General features: G+C 46.9%; 1 protein-coding gene across 1 annotated transcript in view; it reads right to left on the bottom strand.

Moving 5' to 3' along the window:
- Positions 1 to 452: 452 nt before the first annotated feature.
- Positions 453 to 21,567, bottom strand: part of LOC148145918 (putative G protein-coupled receptor 139) — a 76,418-nt gene continuing 55,303 nt past the window's right edge. The window contains exon 2 of the mRNA XM_087999783.1: positions 453 to 1,360. Within this exon, the coding sequence (XP_087855909.1) occupies positions 453 to 1,360 (908 nt within the window). The remainder of the gene's footprint in view (positions 1,361 to 21,567) is intronic.

The following is a 21,567-nucleotide window of genomic DNA, read 5'->3' on the forward strand; positions in this document are numbered from 1 at the left end:
TATGGAGCGAGAGGGAACAAGTGAGAGAGATGAATTCTACTGAAGCCAGATTGGAGTGGATCGCCCAGAGATGAAAGCAAGGACACAGTGACTTAAACTCAACTCCTGAGCAGGGCCCTGCGCCCCTCCCCTTTCCTGAGGAGGAGGAGTTGGGGCCGAGTCTGTCTCTCTCCGACTCAGCTTCTTCAGCACAAAGACTAACAGCGAGATAGTTGACTCTGCTGGTCAGCACTTTTTAATGAACATTTTTATTGTTTACAAATTGAAGTTAGCGGTACAGTCAGTGGAATGGCGCCTTTTCTCACTGGTCCCTGAGTTGAGGGAAACATTGAAATGTGCCCCTGTGGGATAAGGTTGGACAAACCAGCACTACCCTCAGCCTGTTACCATAGCGACAGGCTGTTTCATTGCTCAAACATTGAACTGGAATGAGAAAATCCTGGATGGATTGATTAATGAATGAATTTGATTGATTGATGAATTTGGGTAAAGGGATATTTCAGCACATTCTTCAGCTGCTGTCTGAACTTAGTCTGGGTCACGGCATAAATCGCGGTGTTTGTGCAGCAACTGAGGAGCTGCAGCATGAAGCCCAATTCCATCACAAACCAACCTAGATACACAGAATCATACCCAATCCAGTACATCCGGTACCATATAGAAAACAGCATTAACGTTGACCATAACAGGATGAAATTGGCCGAGATCACAAACAGTAAAATGATGGATTTCTTTCGTTTTTGAATTTCTGGGTCACACTGACCATCCCCATTGGTCCGAGCCTGGAGTCTCCTGCGGGCTCTGCTGGTGACTAAAATGTGTCTGACGGTGAGAACATTGAGCAGCAGAATCAGGAGAAATGGGAGAGCCGGGGTTAGAATATGGTGGAGGAACTCAATTGTGGACCAGAACAGAGAATGACGAACAGCGATTGATACAAAACAAAACCAGGAGAGGTTCCTCAGCCAATACCAACGTGAGAACATAAAATACCAGAAAATGTTCTTTAAACAGCTCAGCACAGTCACAGCTCCCAGAACCACAGCCGCCGTTTTCTCACTGCAATATTTACTTTTCAGCTTCTGGCAACAAATGGCCACAAATCGATCAAAGGTGAAAGTGACGGTGAACCAGACAGAGCAGTCAGTGACTGCATAAAGGAGGATGGCGTGGATGTTACACACGGGAATATTCCTCATGAAATCAAACTGTTTTTTAAAAATAATTGGAATTTGTCTCAATACCAGGTCAAAGATAATGACTAGAAAATCTGCCGCTGCCATCGCCCCCAGGTAACGTCTGACACATGGAGATAATCCACAATCTTTATAAAGCAGGACGTAAATCGTCACTACGGTAACTGTGAGGAAGGAAATCAAACACATTATCCATCAGCCTGGATCCATCCTCTGTTGGCAACACATTCTAAATGCCCACCACCCTCTGTGTGAAGTATTTACTGCATGTATCCCCCTTAAACTTTCCACCTCTCACTTTTCACCCTGGGAAAAAGCTTGTCTCTATCCACCCTGTCTATACCCTTCATGATTTTGTAAACCTCAATCAGGTCCCCCCTTAATCTCCTTTTTTCTGGTGAAAATAAACCTAACCTACTCAACCTCTCTTCATAGCTAGCACCTTCCATACCAGGCAACATCCTCATAAACCTTCTCTGCACCCTCTCCAAAGCGTCCACATCCTTTTGGTAATGTGGCGACCAGAACTGTACACAGTATTCTAAATGTGGCCGAACCAATGTCTTGTACAATGTCAACATGACTTGCCAGCTCTAATACTCAATACCCCGTCCAATGAAGGCTAGCATACTATATGCCTTCTTGACCACTCTATCCACCTGTGCAGAAACCTTCAGGGTACAATGGACCTGTACTCCCAGATCTCTCTGCCCATCAACTTTTCCCAAGGCTCTTCCATTCATTGTATCATTCACTGTAGAATTAGTCTTGCCGAAATGCATCACCTCACATTTTTCTGAATTGAAAGCTATCTGCCACGTTTCCGCCCAACTCTCCAGTCTATCTATATCCTCCTGTATTCTCTGACTGTCCCTTATGCTTTCTGCTACTCCACCAATCTTTGTGTCATCTGCAAACTTGCTGATCATATCAACAGTGGCCTCTTCCAGATCATTTATGTATATCACAAACAACAGTGGCCCCAACACTGACCCCTGTGGAACACCACTGGTCACCTTTCTCCATTTCGAGAAACTCCCTTCAACTAATACCCTCTGTCTACTGTTGCTCAACCAGTTTTTTATCCACCTAGCTAGGACACCCTGCACACCATGTGACTTCACTTTCTCCATTAATCTACAATGGGGAACCTTATCAAACACCTTACTAAAGTCCATGAATATGACATCAGCAGCCCTTCCTTCATCTAACAACTTGGTCACTTCCTCAAAGAACTCTATTAAGTTGGTAAGGCACGATCTACCCCTCACAAAAACCATGTTGCTCATCACCGATAAGCTCATTCCTTTCCAAATATCCAGAGATCCTATCCCTCAGTACCCTGTCCAGCAACTTCCCCACCACCGATGTCAGGCTCACTGGTCTGTAGTTACCCAGAATATCCCTACTACCCTTCATATACAGGGGGACGACATAAGCAACCTTCCAGTCCTCCGGCACCTCATCTGTAGTTAAGGATGCCACAAAGATATCTGTCAGGGCCCCAGCTATTTCCTCTCTTGCCTCCCTCAGCAACCTGGGATAGATTCCATCTGGTCCTGGGGATTTGTGCACCTTAATGACCTTTAGCATACCCAACACATTTTCCCTATTTATGTCAATGTGATTCAGATTAATCAAACTTCTGTCTCTAATCTCAAGATTCATCATGTTCCTCTCCTCAGTGAACACTGATGCAAAGTAATCATTCAGAATCTCACCCATTCTATCAGGTTCGGCACACAGCCTTCCTTCATTATCTTTTAGTAGACCAATCCTTTCTCTAGTTACCTGCCTGCTTCTTATATAAGAATAAAATGCTTTGGGAATTTCCTTAATTCTGCTCGCTAAAGCTATTTCATGACCCCTTTTAGCCCGCTTGATTCCTCTTTTAAGACTTGTCCTCCTCTTTCGATATTCCTTCAGGGCCCATTCTGTTCTTAGCTGCCTAGACATTATGTACACTTCCCTTTTCCTCTTGGCCAGTCGTACAATTTCTCCTGTCATCCACGGTTCACGAATCTTGCCCTCCTATCCCTTACCTTCAATGGGACATGCCTATCCTGCACTATCTTTAACCTATCTTTGAAAGCCTCCCACATCTCAAATGTGGACTTCCCTTCAAATAGCTGTGTCCAATCCACACTTCTGAGTTCCTGTCTAATTTTGATATAATTGGCCTTGGCCCAGTTTAGTGCTCTTCCCTTAGGACCACTCTCATCTTTATCTAAGAGTATTCTAAATCTTACAGAATTGTGGTCACTGTTCCCAAAGAAATCCCCGACCGCAACCTCTACCACCTGTCCTGGCTCATTCCCCAGTACCAGGTCCAATATGGCCCCTTCCCTCATCGGACTATTGACATACTGCTCTAGAAAACTCTCCTGGACGCTTCTTATAAATTCTACCCCATCCAGACCTCTGACGCTATGTGTATCCCAGTTAATGTTGGGAAAATTAAAATCTTCCATCACCACCACCCTGTTGCCTCTACATCTTTCCATTATCTGTTTACCTATTTGTTCTTCTACCTCACGCTCACTGTTGGGAGGCCTGTAATACAGCCCCAACAATGTAACCTTCTTATTTCTCAGCTCCACCCATAATGCCTTTTCCCTCGGCATCTTATCTTCTGCTCCATTAACTGACGTCCAGCCTGCCAAAAATAATGTCAATTATAGAATGTGATGGAGCCATACAGTTCCACATCAAAGAAAAAGGCCCTTCTGCCCATTAAGTTTGGTGAGATCCATTCGGCCGCGCTGTTGATTTCTCCCCCAAACTTGACTCAACTGGCATGTTGTGCACAAAACAATAAGATGAAACCAATGCCTTGAACAGTTCATGTTCTATCATCACCTGCGATCATACAGACATCATCCCTTATTCGGAGAACGCCCCTACCTCCTTTTTATTTTTGTCTAACACTCCCAAATATAAAATGTCCTGGATATTCAGTATCCAATATCGGTCAATCAGTAGCCAAATCTCTCTCATGTCATTACATCATATTCATTTCCCTCAGTGTATACATTGGATCCCTCGATCTTTTTGAGAATATAACACACATTCAGATAGAAGGCCTTTCATTCAGCTTTATAACCCATTATTCGCTGCTCCATTGTCAGCTTTTTTCCTCATTTTCAATGGTCAAGAAAATGTCTGACATCATCATGCTCAGAGAACCAAACCTTGATGAGTAATGTTTCATGAAGCACTATCGCTATGTCTGGGTATAAGACCATACGACATAGGAGCAGAAATTAGGCCAATCGGCCCATCGAGTCTGCTCTGCCATTCAATCATGGCTGATGAGTTTTTCAACTCCATGATTCCACTTTCTCCCTGTAGCCTTCGATACTCTTGACAATCAACCTATCTGTTTTAAACAGACTCACTGACCTGGCCTCCACAGCCTTATGTGGCAGTGAATACCATAGATTCACCACTCTCCTTACCTCCATTCTAAAACGTCTTCCCTTTACTCTAAGGCTGTGCCCTCGGGTCCTAATCTCTCCTACAAATAGAAACATCTTTCAAATATCTACTGTCTCCAGGCCATTCTATATTCTGTCTGTTTCAATTAGATCCCCCCTCATCCTTCTAAGCTCCATAGAATATGGGCCTAGAGTCATCAAAAGTTCCTCATATGTTAAGCTTTTCATTTCTGGGACCATTTTCATGAAGCTCTTCTGAACACGCTCCAGGGCCAGTACATCCCTCCTGAGATATGGGACCGAAAGCTGCGCACAATACACCAAATGTGGTCTGACCAGACTCTTCTAGAGCCTCAAAAGTGCATTCCTGCTTTTATATCCAAATACTTTCAAAATAAATGCTATCATTGCATTTTCCTCCCTAATTGCTGAATCAACCTGCAAGCTTACCTTCAGAGAAGCCTAGACTAGAACTCTCAAGTCTCTTTTGAATTTTTTCTCCATTTAAAAAATAGTCCATACTTCTATTCTTGTTACCAAAATGCACAACCTTACACTTTCCCATGTTGTACTCCATCTGTCACTTCATTGCCCACTCTACAAACCTGTGCAAAACTTTCTACAAGGTAAAAACAAGGACTGCAGATGTTGGAAAGCAGAGTCTAGATTAGAGTGGAGCTAGAAAAGCACAGCAGGTCAGACAGCATCCGAGGAGCAGGAAAATCAACGTTTCGGGCAAAAGCCCTTCATCAGGAATAGAGGCAAGAAGTCTCTAGGGTGGAGAGATAAATGAGAGGGGGGTGGGGATGGGGAGAAAGTAGCAAAGAGTACAATAGGTGAATGGGGGTGGGGATGAAGGGGATAGGTCAGAGGGGAGGGTGGAGTGGATAGGTGGGAAGGAAGATAGGCAGGTAGGACAGGTCATGAGGACAGTGCTGAGCTGGAAGGCTGGAGCTGGGGTAAGGTAGGGGAAGGGGAAATGAGGAAACTGGTGAAATCCACATTGATGCCCTGGGGTTGAAGTGTTCTGAGGTGGAAGATGAGGCGTTCTTCCTCCAGGCGTCGGGTGAGGGAGCGGCGGTGGAGGAGGCCCAGGACCTGCATGTCCTCGGCAGAGTGGGAGGGGGAGTTGAAATGTTGGGCCACGGGGCGGTGTGGTTGATTGGTGCGGGTGTCCCAGAGATGTTCCCTAAAGCGCTGTGCTAGGAGGCGTCCAGTCTCCCCAATGTAGAGGAGACCGCATTGGGAGCAATGGATACAATAAATGATATTAGTGGATGTGCAGGTAAAACTTTGATGGATGTGGAAGGCTCCTTTGGGGCCTTGGATGGAGGTGAGGGAGGAGGTGTGGGCCCAGGATTTGTAATTTCTGCAGTGGCAGGGGAGGGTGCCGGAAAGGGAGGGTGGGGGGCATGGAGCTGACCAGGTAGTCACAGAGGGAATGGTCTTTGCGGAATGCAGAAAGGGGTGGGGAGGGGAATATATCCCTAGTGGTTGGGTCCATTTGGAAGTGGCAGAAATGTCGGCTGGTGGCGTGGTTTAAGCGAAGGTTAGATTTTTGAGTGCGAGTAGCAGCAGAGGAAGTGACGAGGACCAGAGGGGCAGCCGGGAAGGTAAGCAGTGAGTATAAATTCTCACCCTTCGACACCAACAGCCATTTTGAGTGCGAGCAGCAGCGGAGGCAAGACGAAGCCAGAACACTGCAGCTAAGGTAAGGCAGTTTTTTTAAAAATTACTTACCGGTAGCGGACAGCGGTGTTTTCCCTTTCACAGAAGGAGGGGGAGCAACGGGGGCCGGAGGAGCAGCCGGGAAGGAAAGCAGTGACCATATGTATCAGCAAGACGGCTAAACTCGAGACTCTACAACTGTAGAGTCTCCCACCCGCCCTCCTCCTCTAACCTAGTTAATAAGGTAACGTTCATTCTAAACTTCCTCTATTGGATATAAGTTTGTTATTAATTTTATAGCAACTTGAACTAAGCTTTCTACTTTAGTACTGAGTGGGTGTTCAGATAAGTGGGGTATGGATGGGCAGTTGCTTGCTCCTCCTGCAGAATGTGGCAGGTGGGAGACATGACACACTCTCCGCTGGCTACATCTGTGGGAAGTGCACCCAACTCCAGCTCCTTGGAAACCGTGTTAGGGAATTGGAGCTGGAGCTGGATGAACTACGGATCATTCGGGAGGCTGAGGGGGTAATTGAGAAGAGTTACCAGGAGATGGTCGCTCCTAAGGCTCAGGACAAGGACAGGACAGGTTACAGTTAGGGGGAGGAAAGGGGACAGTCAGACAGTGCAGAAATCCCCTGTGGACATTCCCCTCAGCAATAAGTATACCGTTTTGGATACTGCTGGGGGGGGGGATGACCTACCAGAGGAAAGCCATAGCAGTCAGTTCTCTGGCACTGAGCCTGACACTGTGGCAAAGAAGGGAAGGGGGCAGAATAGAAAAGCGCTCGTGGTAGGGGACTCGATAGTTAGGGGAATCGACAGGAGATTTTGTGGTCAGGATCGGGATTCCCAGAAGGAATGTTGCCTCCCTGGTGCCAGGGTCCGGGACGTCTCCGATCGGGTGTATAAGGTTCTAAAAGGGGAGAGCGAACAGCCAGAAATCGTGTTACATATTGGCACTAATGATATAGCCAGGAAAAGGATCGAGGATATAAAAAGTGATTTCAGGGAGTTAGGATGGAAGCTGCAGAGCAGGACGAACAGAGTAGTGTTCTCTAGTTTACTACCGGTGCCACAAGATAGCGAGGCGAGGAACAGGGAGCGGGCGCAGCTTAACACGTGGCAGCGCAGCTGGTGTAGGAGGGAGGGCTTCAGAGATGTAGATAATTGGGATGCCTTCTGGGGAAGATGGGACCTGTACAAGAAGGACGGGTTGCATCTGAACTGGAAGGGGACCAATGTCCTGGGTGGAAGGTTTGCACGAGTAGTTCGAGAGGGTTTAAACTAGTATGGCAGGGGGGTGGGAACCTGAGCTGTATACCGGAGATGAGAGTTGATGCAGATGAGGCAATAGCAAGAGGTAGACCAGCTAGGGGGAAGGATTTTCCTGGGAAGGAACCAAGGGATCAGTTAAAGTGTGTTTGCTTTAACGCAAGGAGTATCAGGAATAAAAGTGATGAGCTTAGAGCATGGATCAGTACCTGGTGCTATGATGTTGTGGCCATAACAGAGACATGAGTTTCTCAGGGGCAGGAATGGTTGATGGATGTTCCAGGGTTTAGAACATTTAAAAAGAATAGGGAGGAGGGAAAAGAGGAGGGGGTGTAGCACTACTAATCAGAGAGGGTATCACAGCTACAGAAGCTTCCCTTGTCGAGGAAGATCTGCCTACCGAGTCAGTATGGGTGGAAATTAGGAACAGCAAGGGAGCAGTCACCTCATTAGGGGTTTACTACAGGCCCCCCAATAGCAGCAGGGAGATGGAAGAAAGCATAGGTCGGCAGATTTTGGAAAAGTGTGGACGTGGTAGGGTTGTTCTAATGGGTGACTTTAACTTTCCCAATATTGATTGGAACCTCATTCGAGCAGAAGATTTGAATGGAGCTGTTTTTGTAAGGTGTGTTCAGGAGGGTTTCCTAACTCAGTACATTGACAGGCCGACGAGGGGAGAGGCTGTTCTAGACTTGGTGCTCGGAAACGAGCCAGGGCAGGTATCTTGTGGTGGGAAAGCATTTTGGTGATAGTGACCACAACTGCCTCACATTCTACATAGCTATGGAGAAGGAGAGGATTAGGCAAAATGGGAGGATATTTAATTGGGGAAGAGGAAACTATGATGCGATTAGGCATGAGTTAGGAAGCATGGATTGGGAGCAATTGTTCCATGGTAAAGGCACTATAGACATGTGGAGACTGTTTAAGGACTGTTTAGTGGGCGGCACGGTGGCACAGTGGTTAGCACTGCTGCCTCACAGCGCCAGAGACCCGGGTTCAATTCCCGCCTCAGGCGACTGACTGTGTGGAGTTTGCACGTTCTCCCCGTGTCTCCGTGGGTTTCCTCCGGGTGCTCCGGTTTCCTCCCACAGTCCAAAGATGTGCAGGGTCAGGTGAATTGGCCATGGGAAATTGCCCATAGTGTTAGGTAAGGGGTAAATGTAGGGGTATGGGTGGGTTTCGCTTCGGCGGGTCGGTGTGGACTTGTTGGGCTGAAGGGCTTGTTTCCACACTGTAATCTAATCTAATCTAATCTAAAAACAGTTGTTGCAAGTGATGAATAAATATGTCCCTCTGAGACAGGCAAGAAGTGGTAAGATAAAGGAACCTTGGATGACGAGAGCGGTGGAGCTTCTCGTCAAAAGGAAAAAGGTAGCTTACATAAGGTGGAGGAGGCTAGGGTCAAGCTCAGCTCTACAGGATTACAGGCAGGCGAGGAAGGAGCTCAAAAATGGTCTAAAGAGAGCCAGGAGGGGGCATGAGAAAGGCTTGGCAGAACAGATTAGGGTGAACACAAAGACATTTTACACTTATGTGAGGAATAAGAGAATGGTCAAAGAAAGAGTAGGGCCGATCAGGGATAGCATAGGGAATTTGTGTGTGGAGTCTGAGGAGGTAGGGGAAGCCCTAAATGAGTTTTTTGCTTCTGTCTTTACGAAAGATACGAACTTTGTAGTGAATGAAACCTTTGAAGAGCAGGTGTGCATGCTGGAATGGATAGAGATAGAGGGAGCTGATGAGCTGAAAATTTTGTCCAACATTAAGATTGACAAGTCGCCAGGCCCTGACCAGATTTGTCCTCGGCTGCTTTGGGAAACGAGAAATGCAATTGCTTCGCCACTTGCGAAGATCTTTGCATCCTCGCTCTCCACTGGAGTCGTACCTGAGGACTGGAGAGAGGCAAATGTAAATCCTGTCTTCAAGAAAGGAAATAGGGAAATCCGCGGCAATTACAGACCAGTCAGTCTCACGTCTGTCGTCTGCAAGGTGTTAGAAAGGATTCTGAGGGATAGGATTTATGACCATCTGGAAGAGCATGGCTTAATTAAATGCAGTCAACACGGCTTTGTGAGGGGCAGGTCATGCCTCACAAACCTTATCGAGTTCTTTGAGGATGTGATTAGACAGGTTGATGAGGGTCGAGCTGTGGATGTGTTGTATATGGACTTCAGCAAGGCATTTGATAAGGTTCCCCATGTTAGGCTCATTCAGAAGGTCAAGAGGAATGGGATACAGAGGACCTTAGCTGTCTGGATACAGAATTGGCTGGCCACCAGAAGACAGCGAGTGGTAGTAGAAGGAAAATATTCTGCCTGGAAGTCAGTGGTGAGTGGTGTTCCACACGGCTCTGTCCTTGGGCCTCCACTGTTTGTAATTTTTATTAATGACTTGGATGAGGGGATTGAAGGATGGGTCAGCAAGTTTGCAGACGACACAAAGGTTGGAGGTGTCATTGACAGTACAGAGGGCTGTTGTAGGCTGCAGTGGGACATTGACAGGATGCAGAGATGGGCTGAGAGGTGGCAGATGGAGTTCAACCTGGATAAATGCGAGGTGATGCATTTTGGAAGGTCGAATTTGAAAGCTGAGTACAGGATTAAGGATAGGATTCTTGGCAGTGTGGAGGAACAGAAGGATCTTGGTGTGCAGGTACATAGCTCCCTTAAAATGGCCACCCAAGTGGACAGGGTTGTTAAGAAAGCATGAGGATCAGTGCTTTCATTAATAGGGGGATTGAGTTTAAGAGTCGTGAGATCTTATTGCAGCTCTATAAAACTTTGGTTAGACCGCACTTGGAATTCTGTGTCCAGTTCTGGTTGCCCTATTATAGGAAAGATGAAGAGAGGTTGACTGAGCTCGGACCTTTTTCATTGGAGAAAAGGAGGAGAAGGGGGGACCTAATTGAGGTATACAAGATAATGAGAGGCACAGATAGAGTCGATAGCCAGAGACTATTTCCCAGGGCAGAAATGACTAACATGAGGCGTCATAGTTTTAAGCTGGTTGGAGGAAAGTATAGAGGGGATGTCAGAGGCGGGTTCTTAACCAAGAGAGTTGTGAGAGCATGGAATGTGTTGCCAGCAGCAGTTGTGGAAGCAAGGTCATTGGGGACATTAAAGAGACTACTGGACATGCATATGGTCACAGAAATTTGAGGGTGCATACATGAGGATCAGTGGTCAGCACAACATCATGGGCTGAAGGGCCTGTTCTGTGCTGTACTGTTCTATGTTCTATGGTCTATGGTAGGGTGGAAGGTGAGCACCGGGGGGGGTTCTGTCCTTGTTGCGGTTGGAGGGGTGGGGTCTGAGGGCGGAGGTGCAGGATGTGGATGAGTTGCGTTGGAGGGCATCTTTAACCACGTGGGAAGAGAAATGGTGGTCTCTAAAGAAGGAGGCCATCTGGTGTGTTCTGTGGTGGTACTGGTCCTCCTGGGAGCAGATACGGTGGAGGCGGAGGAATTGGGAATACGGGATGGCATTTTTGCAGGGGATAGGGTGGGAAGAGGTGTAATCCAGGTAGCTGTGGGAGTCGGTGGGTTTGTAAAGAAATGTCAGTGTCAAGTCGGTGGTCATTAGTGGAAATGGAGAGACCCTTGAAGGGGAGGGAGGTGCCCGCCTCCTCAATCCCATCTATCACTTTACCTATCTTTGTATCATCTACATACTTAGCCAGATTGCCACAGTTCCTTTATTTAGATCATTAATGTCTAAAGTGAAAAGTTGTGATCCTAACACTGAGCCTTGCAGAACACCACTTGTCACTGGCTGCTATCCTGTGAAGGAGCCTTTTATTCAAGAATAACAAACCATTCTCATTGACGTTTGGGGTGGCATGGTGGCTCAGTGGCTAGCACAGCTGCCTCACAGCACCAGGGGATCTGAGTTCAATTCCAGCCTCAGACAACTGTCTGTGTGGAGTTTGCACATTCTCCCTGTGTCTGCGTGGGTTTCCTCCCACAATCCAAAGATGTGCAGGTTAGGTGTAATATTGGCCATGCTAAATTGCCCATAGTGTTCAGGGATGTGTACGTTAGGTGTAATAGTCTGGGTAAAAGTAGGAGAATGGGTCTGGGTGGGTTAGTCTTTGGAGGGTTGGTGTGGACTTGTTGGGCTGAAAGACCTGTTTCCACACTGTAGGGATTCTAATCCTGTGTCTGTCCCTAACAGTATGTGTAGGAGCATCCAGCACACTGTCCTTGTGGAGGAAGAGTTTATCCCCATATTGACGATACTGCTCACTGGGATAAATTATTCTAAGTCAGTTTAACAGAAACTAATGACTCCAGTGACACAGTGACTAGTACTGGGTCCTCAATTATTTACAACCTTTAGTAACGATATAGAAAAAGGAAACAAATACAATCAAACTAAATTTGTCAATTATGCTAACACAGTTAGGAAGCAAAATTATCAAGAAAAGATAGAGAGTCCGTAAATATATAATCAATGAGCAACAATTCGGCAGATGGAATATAACGTGAGCAACTGTGAATCTGTGAATTTTTCAGGAAGAATAAAAGGCAGTATATTGCATGAATAGAGAGACTTTACAGGACTTAGTGATACAGTGTGTACTGGAGGGTTCACTCTGACCTGTTCAGACATCGTGAGTGTTGCTCCATCTCCCTGGCGGTCTGCTCCCTGATGTTCCCAGTGGCCTCATTGCTCTCAGTTCACACACGGTATTTTAGTTTGATTGTTTGGTGGTGGGGACTATTGAGAGGGAGAGTACATTGAGCAGTGTATCAAGGAGACAGCCTTTATCCGAGGTGCCATTCTTTCTTTCTCCATGGAGATCTGAAGATGATGGGAATGGCTGACTGCTTCTGAATGAAGAGGCTGTGGCTGCTGCCAGGACAGTGGGTATTCACCAACATGACGTACTGTGCAGTGTCACACTGCAACATTCATGGAATGAGACTTCCTTCAGTTTGTCTACCTCTCCACATTGATATGGGGACCTGCAGAGCCATGTACACAATCAGGAATCCCACTATACTGTGAAAACAAGAATATATCCTGCTGCTTTCTGTTGAGGGAAAAAAAGAATATTTTCCACATGCACCATTAATATCCTCCATCAGTGAATGATGACATTGATATCGACATACTGGGAGATGATGAATATCTCACCCACTTCTGCCTGGAAAGTTCTGGATCCTAGAAGCTGAATGAAACTGTGACCCTAACAGCCACTGGCAGCACTGTCCTCCCCCTGGTGTGACGCTGCAGGTCATATTGAATGAGGTGACACAGCTCTGTGACCAGCTCCTTGTTCAGTCAGGGTCCCCTCACACACTGCTCCTGGGATAAGTTTAGCTTGGGAAGCTGGTCTTGGAAAACCCGGGATGGATACAGCAGATCCCTTTCCCCACCCACACTCACTCCGTGGTTTCAGAGCTGCCCCTCTCTCCAGCCCCTGCTCCATTTGTTGTTCATGTTACAGACCCAGATGCTGTAACTACAGGCCCCATACTCCATCCAGAGTTGGGTCACCAAATCCTCAGGTCTCCCTGAATGTCTGAGGCGGGTCACAGCACAACCTCCAGAAAACCATCCCCAGCCCCTCCATTAACTTTTTAATACCAAGAATCATCCAGACGTCCCTGAGCTACACGTTGGATGTTAGGTCTTTTACAATAATACTCATGGGACTTCCTCGTGTTACTGACCGCACAATCAGCTGAGAGGGACAAACTTAGGCTTTCAGTGGACAGGCACAGACCACGTTTCAAAGATACTGGAACCCTCCTGTCCAACATGAAGCACCAAATGGGGCACACCGGGAAGTGAACAACAGTCAGACACACACCATTTAATTGTTTCTGAGATTCATAATGCCAGCACCTGATACACATGGGAGGCAAAACCCGAGGCCAGGAAACACACCGACGGACAAAGATTCCAATTAAAAACAGAAACAGACAATTAATTAATCGAAAACGTGTATTGGAAGTATGAAGGAAAAAGACAGGGGAATGGGACTAACTGGAGGAGTGAGACTTGGAGTATCCAAATCACATAATGAGAACATTGCCAGATCAGTTGAAATGGTTTGTTACATCAAATTCTGGATCTGCCCAGATACCATAAACTGGAACAAGAAGAGAGGCCAGCATGGAGAGCTGCACAGACTATGCCAGTCTATTGCACAGTAAACTGGACTATCTGCCCATCATAGAACATAGAACATTACAGTGCAATACAGGCCCTTCGGCCCTTGATGTTGTGCCGATCTGTAGGACCAATCTAAAGCCTATTTAACCTACTATTCCATTCTCATCCATATGCCTTTCCAAGTCTACTACTGTTGCAGGCAGGCCATTCCATGCCCCAACTACTCTGAGGTTTGTTGCAATGCTTTGCCAGTGCATTGGGAGTGTACCTGAACCAAATAACTAGGAGAAAGTGAGGGCTGCAGAAAAGCACTCAACTATTTGAGCCTGTTACTCAGGAGAAGAAGGAGGACATCTATTTCCACAAACCAGGTACACAGGAACAGGAGGCAGTCTTTCAACAGCTCGAGACTGAGACACAGGAAAAGCTGGAGGCCAGTGAGCTCGCAGGATCCTGTTACCCAGGAACAGGAGGAGGTGACTCACTCCCTAGCAGTATAATACACTGGGAGAGAAGGAGAATTGGCTTGTTACAAACAAAAACATATGAATAAGTTGGAGGAGTGGGTCATCCAAAGTGCAACAAGACCACGGCTGATCTGATTGTGACTCCCCATTCCATATGACAGAGATTCTCCTCTCTGCAGCCACTGCTCCCACTTGCTGGTCATGTTGCAGATCCCAATGTTGTAACTATAGTCAACATGACTTAACCAGAGTGGGTCATCAAAGTCTTCTTTCTTTGTGTCTGTGCACAGCAGCGTAAAACCCAATCTCTAGGAAAATATCCCCAGCATTTCTACAAACCTTTCCATCCCACAATTATGTCAAACTCCTCTCAATTTCAAGTTAGAATCCTGGTCTGAAACAATAACAGTAACCTCATGTTACTGAGCTCATGGTCAGCAGAGAGTGACTAACACAGGCGGTCAGTCAACAGGCACAGAACAAGTTAAAAGGCGTAATCTGAAAGCTGTTCCGGGAGAGCAACACAAAGGGCCAGGAAAAAATATTTATGTTAAAACGGGACAAATAATTAATGCAAAAATATGCAGGTAGACAGAGAAATGGGAGGAGCTGGAGCTGTCAGACTTTGGAGGATTGATCAGAAGAATGAGATAAAATAAAGGCATTGCCAAATCAACTGAAACGTTCCGTTCTACCACATTGTCAATTCACCTCAGAGAACCAGTGCAGATACCGTAAAGCCAGAGGAGGTATCTGTACATCATGCAGCACTGTGCAGACCAGGCTAGTGTACTGCTCAATACAGCCTGACAATCTGTCCAGGGTGGACCACCGCGCAGTCCACTCCAGTGAATCAATCAATAAACAAAGACTAGGTATTTTTGTAACATAGGAGCTGTGCAGGGAACTTGCATCTCATGCTAGAAGTAACAGGATATGCAGCTCCCATTCATTGACGGCTCCATATCTCCATTGTGCCATGACAAGGGGTGCTGTGGATGTGAAAATCACTACCAGAGGGAGATGTCAGTGAGATCAGTTTCAACATCAACAAATGGGAGAGGTTTGGGAAATAGAGAGGGGCAGATTGAGAGACAATGCCATGGAAGCATGTCTTCACAGGATTAAGAATGCTGAAATCTTAACATCATCCTGCAACATGGGCCAATATTTCCAGGAAGGTTTGGTTGAATGGGATTTGGGTGAGTGCAGATGATGGAGAATATTAGAAACATATTGATTCAGCAGCTTTGTAACTGGGAGTGGCGTCAGCAGAGACTTTGACTCATTGGGCTGAATCTAACAATAATTTGTCTCCGTGTCATTTTCATTGACTGTGACAGAGACATTGTCTGTATGAGGCTGAGCTAGTTTCATGGTGCTGTCTTATCCAACTCAACTTATTAACTAAACACCCACCCCATGGCATCCCTCTCATTCAATGCCAGCCCAATTCTCCCACCCATCACAGCTGGAGGTATTTGCCATCACCTGGTTTCCCCTGAATATTCTGTGGTAGAACATAGAACATAGAAAAGTACAGCACAGAACAGGCCCTTCGGCCCACGATGTTGTGCTGAAGATTAATCCTAATCTAAAATAAAATAACCCCACCCTTCAATTCACATGTTCATGTGCATGTCCAGCAGTTGCTTAAATATCCCCAATGACTCTACTTCCACCACCACCGCTGGCAACGCAGTCCATGCATTCACAACTCTCTGCGTAAAGAACCTACCTCTGATGTCTCCTCTATACCTTTCTCCTAATATCTTAAAACTATGACTTCTCGTACCAGTCAATCCTGCCCTGGGGGGGAAAAGTCTCTGGCTATTGACTCTATCTATTCCTCTCATTATTTTGTACACCTCGATCAGGTCTCCTCTCTTCCTCCTTCTCTCCAGAGAGAAAAGTCCGAGCTTAGTCAATCTCTCTTTATAAGACAAGTCCTCCAGTCCAGGCAGTATCCTGGTAAACCTTCTTTGCACCCTCTCCAAAGCCTGTATCTTTCCTATAGTAAGGCGACCAGAACTGGACACAATATTCCAAGTGTGATCTCACCAGGGACTTGTACAGCTGCAGCAAAACCTCATGGCTCTTAAAGTCGATCCCCCTGTTAATGAAAGCCAAAACACTATGCTTTTTAACAACCCTATCCACTTGGGTGGCAACTTTGAGGGATCTATGTACTTACACACCCAGATCCCTCTGTTCCTCCACACTACCAAGAATCCTGTCTTTAATCCTATATTCAGCATTCGAGTTCGACCTTTCAAAATGCATCACTTCGCATTTATCCAGGTTGAACTCCATCTGCCATTTCTCAGCCCAGCTCTGCATCCTGTCTATGTCATGCTGCAGCCTGCAATAGCTCTCGATATTATCGACAACACCTCCAACCTTAGTGTCATCTGCAAATTTATTGACCCACCCCCCAACCTCCTCATCCAAGTCACTTATAAAAACTACAAAGAGCAGAGGCCCAAAAACAGAGCCCTGTGGGACACTACTCACCACTGACCTCCAGGCAGGATACTTTCCATCTATAACCACTCTCTGCCTCGTGTCAGCCAACCAATTTCGAATCCAGACAGGCAAATCTCCCTGCATCCCATACCTGCTGACTTTATGAATGAGCCTACCATGAGGAACCTTATCAAATACTTTGCTGAATTCCAGAAACACCACATCCACTGCTTGACCTTTGCTGACCTGTCTTGTCACCTCCTCAAAGAACTCAGTAAGATTTGTGAGGCATGACCTGCCCTTCACAAAGCCATGCTGACTGCCTGTAATCATACTATGCTTTGCCAAATAGTCATAATTCCTATCTCTCAGGATTCTTTCCAAATCCTTGCTGATCACAGACATAAGACTGACTGCTCTGTAATTGCAGGGATTTCTCTATTGCCTTTCTTGAAAAGAGGAACAACATTCACCTCTTTCCAATCCTCCGGTATGACTCTCGTGGAGAGTGAGGAGGCAAAGATCTTCGCCAGTGGCTTAGCAACCTCCTTTCTCACTTCCTGGAGCAGTCTAGGATAAATCTGGTCTGGCCCTGGGGACTTATCAATCTTAATGTTTGCGAAATTTTCCAACACATCAACTTCATCAATCTCGATCTGTTCAAACCTGTATCCCAGCTCCTCAAAGTTCTCATTCACAACAAGGTCCTTTTCCTTATTGAAATCCGAAGCAAATGAATTCATTTTGGGCTTCCCTATCTGCTCAGACTCCACGCACAAGTTCACTACGTTATCCCTGATGGGCCCTACCTTTTCCCTGATCATTCTCTTATTCCTCACGTATGAGTAAATGCCTTTGTTCCCCCTAATCCTTATTGCCAAGCCTTTCTCGTTCCCCCTCCAGGCTCTCCTCAGTCCATTTCTGAGCTTCTTTCTAGCAAGCCTGGAATCCTCGAAAGCTGTGCTCGATCCTCGCTTCCTCCACCTTACGTAAGCTCCTTCTTCCTTTTGATGAGAAGTTCCTCTGTTCTTGTCATCCAAGGCTCCTTAATCTTACCCCTTCTTACCTGTCTCAGAGGAACACATTCGTGCATCACTCGCAACAACTGCTCCTTAAATAGTCTCCACATGTCTGCTATGCCCTTTCTGTGGAACAATTGCTCCCAGTCTGTACATCCCAACTCCTGTCTGATAGTGTCATAATTTCCTTTTCCCCAATTAAATATCTTTCCTCCTTAACTGCTCCTTTCACTTTCCAAGGCCATGGTAAATGTGAGGCAGTTGTGATCACTTTCACCAAAGTGCTCTCCCACTGCGAGATCTGACACCTGTCCTGGCTCGTTGCCGAGCACCAAATCCAAAATGGTCTCTCCCCTCGTCGGCCTGTCTACGTACTGAGTAAGGAAACCCTCCTGAACACACCTGACAAAAACGGCTCCATCCAAACCATCTGCACTTAGGAGATTCCAGTCAATATTGGGAAAGTTGAAGTCACCCATAACAACAACCCTGCTACATCTACATGTTTCCAAAATCTGCCTGCCTATAAGTTCTTCAATCTCTCTATTGCTATTAGGGGGTCTGTAGAAAACCCCCAGTGTGATGGCTGTTCCCTTGCTGTTCCTAACTCCCACCCATACTGACTCAGTAGACAAACCTTCCTCAACAACCTTCGTTTCTGTAGCTGTGATGCACTCTCTGATTAGCAATGCTACGCCCCCTCCTGTTTTTTCCATCCTTCCTGTTCTTTTAAAATGTTCTAAACCTTGGAACATCAAGCAACTATTCCTGCCCCTGTGAAAGCCAGGTCTCTGTTATGGCCACAACATCACAGTGCCAAGTACTGATCCATGCTCTAAGTTCCTCACTCTTATCTCTGACACTCCTTGCATTAAAACAGACACACTTTAGCCGATCCCTTTGTTTCATCACGTGAGAATCCTTCCTGATAGATTCACTACATCCTGTCACTGCCCCGTCTGCAACTGACCCCCCTCTCAGACATGTAGCTCTGATTCCCACCCCCTGCCAAACTAGTTTAAACCCTCCTGAATCACACGAGCAAATCTCCCACCCAGGACATTTGTGCCCCTCCAGTTCAGGTGCAACCTGTCCTTCATGTACAGGTCCCACCTTCCCCAGAAGGTATCACAATGGTCTAGGTATCTGAAGCCCTCCTTCCTGCTCCAGCCTCACATCCACGTGTTAAGCTGCATTCACTGCCTGTTTCCCATCTCACTATCTCGTGGCACCGGTGATCTCTGGCACTAGTGCCATATTTAAAAGGCTTATGTGCACATGCTTCGTTTCTCTCAGCTCAGAGCTGTCCTGCAAAGTTTAATCCGAACACGGCAGATAAGGGGCAATTACAACACGATTTGTCGACAGGGACACAAAGGTCCTGATGGATGGGCTAGTACAGAGGAGACCATTCTCTTTCCAGAGGATGCCACACCACCACCCAGCTCAGTGCAGTATCTGCAGTCTGAAGAAATGTCCACCAGCACAGAGAGTTACGAAGTCTGAAGAGTATATGCTAACTCTAAGATAGAAAGTGTTCTCCGAATTTCAAAGTAAATTTAAAGTGCAGCCAAAGCATAACAGCTCAGGAATGGGTTGTTTCAAAACCGATACATTTAACAACTGACTGTTAAAGGGATACCTGTGTTTTGGTTGATGTTATGAAAACCATTCAGATTTAAACAAATAATTTAAATTATGCTCAGGATACTGAAACCAAATTGAACATGAGTTTGTTGTATTAACAACATCAAACCAATGAGAGGGAACAACGTTGGGGGTGTAAAAAACTCTGGCATTTTGAAAATTGGTCAGACCAGCTGCGGTAGGGCCAGAGAGCAATTCATCTCCCGCGAGGAGGTTGAGCAATTCATCAACTTCACCAACACATTCCACCCTGACCTTAAATTTACCTGGACCATCTCTGACACCTCCCTCCCCTTCCTGGACCTCTCCATCTCCATTAATGACGACCGACTTGATACTGACATTTTTTACAAACCCACGGACTCCCACAGCTACCTGGATTACACCTCTTCCCACCCTACCTCTTGCAAAAATGCCATCCTGTATTCCCAATTCCTCCGCCTCCGCCATATCTGCTCCCAGGAGGACCAGTTCCACCACAGAACACACCAGATGGCCTCCTTCTTTAGAGACCGCAATTTCCCCTCCCACGTGGTTAAAGATGCCCTCCAACGCATCTCGTCCACATCCTGCACCTCCGCCCTCAGACCCCACCCCTCCAACCGTAACAAGGACAGAACGCCCCTGGTGCTCACCTTCCACCCTACAAACCTCCGCATAAACCAAATCATCCACCGACATTTCCGCCACCTCCAAACAGACCCCACCACTAGGGATATATTTCCCTCCCTACCCCTTTCCGCCTTCCGCAAAGACTGTTCCCTCCGTGACTACCTGGTCACAGCAGAGAGCGGCGCAACCTGGGCGGAAGTGAGGTTGGAGCGCAGAGTTGGTCGGGAAGGTAAGTGACTGATGTTTGAGTGGGTGTGTTCTAGACCCCTGGCCCTACATAGTAGGGCCTCCCTCCCATCCTCCTCCTCTAACCTAATTTTAAAGTCCACAGGTAAGCTACACAGTGTTCTTGTTTTCGGAGACGAGGTGTAGAGTAATGGCAGCGCAGGCAGTGGAATGTTCCTCCTGCAGGATGTTCGAGGTAGGGGTGACCACCGATACTCCTTCCGACTTCATCTGCAGGAAATGCAGTCAGATCCTGCTCCTCACAGAACGAGTTAGGGAACTGGAACTGGAGTTGGATGAACTGAGGATTATTCAAGAGGCTGAGAGGGTGATAGATAGAAGTTACAGGGACATAGCTACGCCAGAGAACAGAGGTAGCTGGGTAACAGTTAGAGGTGGGAAGGGGAGGAAGCAGGCAGTGCAGCGATCCCCTGTGGTCGTTCCCCTAAACAATAGGTATACCGCTTTGGATACTGTTGGGGTAGCAGGGGTAAGCTGCAGTGACCGGGTCTGTGGCGCAAGGTCTGGCTCTGAGACTCAGAAGGGAAAGGGGGAGAGGAGGAGAGCGCTAGTTATAGGAGACTCTCTAGTTAGAGGGACGGACAGGCGATTCTGTGGGCATGGGCGAGACTCTCGGATGGTTTGTTGCCTCCCGGGTGCCAGGGTCTGAGACGTCTCGGACCGTGTCTTCAGAATCCTTAAGGGGGAGGGGGTGCAGCCAGAAGTTGTGGTGCACGTTGGCACCAACGACATAGGTAGGAAGAGGGGTGGGGAGGTCATTCAGGAGCTCAGGGAGTTAGGCTGGAAGCTAAAAGCTAGGACAGACAGAGTCGTCATCACTGGGTTGTTGCCGGTGCCACGTGACAGTGAGGCAAGGAATAGGGAGAGAGTGCAGTTGAACACGTGGCTGCAAGGATGGTGTAGGAGGGGGAGCTTGGACTGCATTCTGGGGAAGATGGGACCTGTACAAGAAGGACAGGTTGCACCTGAACCAGAAGGGCACCAATATCCTGGGGGGTAGGTTTGCTAGCACTCTTCGGGGGGGTTTAAACTAATTTGGCAGGGGGATGGGATCCGGACTTGTAGTCCAGCAAGTAGGCTAGCTGTTTTTCAGGATGTCCAAGAATGTAGGGAGGCTGTGAAGAAGGTAGCACTGACAGGGAATACTTGCGGACACAGAGATGGGTTCAAGTGCGTATACTTCAACGCAAGGAGTATCAGAAATAAGGTGGGTGAACTTAAGGCGTGGATTGGTACCTGGGACTACGATGTTGTGGCCATCACGGAAATGTGGATAGAAGAGGGACAGGAATGGCTGTTGGAGGTTCCTGGTTACAGATGTTTCAGTAAGATTAGGGAGGGTGGTAAAAAAGGAGGGGGGGGTGGCGTTGCTAATTAGAAATGGTATAACGGCTGCAGAAAGGCAGTTCGAG

The sequence above is a fragment of the Chiloscyllium plagiosum genome, unplaced genomic scaffold, assembly GCF_037043375.1.
Source record: "Chiloscyllium plagiosum isolate Xiang-an unplaced genomic scaffold, Cpla_swu_hap1 HiC_scaffold_23, whole genome shotgun sequence".
Classification (NCBI taxonomy): domain Eukaryota; kingdom Metazoa; phylum Chordata; class Chondrichthyes; order Orectolobiformes; family Hemiscylliidae; genus Chiloscyllium; species Chiloscyllium plagiosum.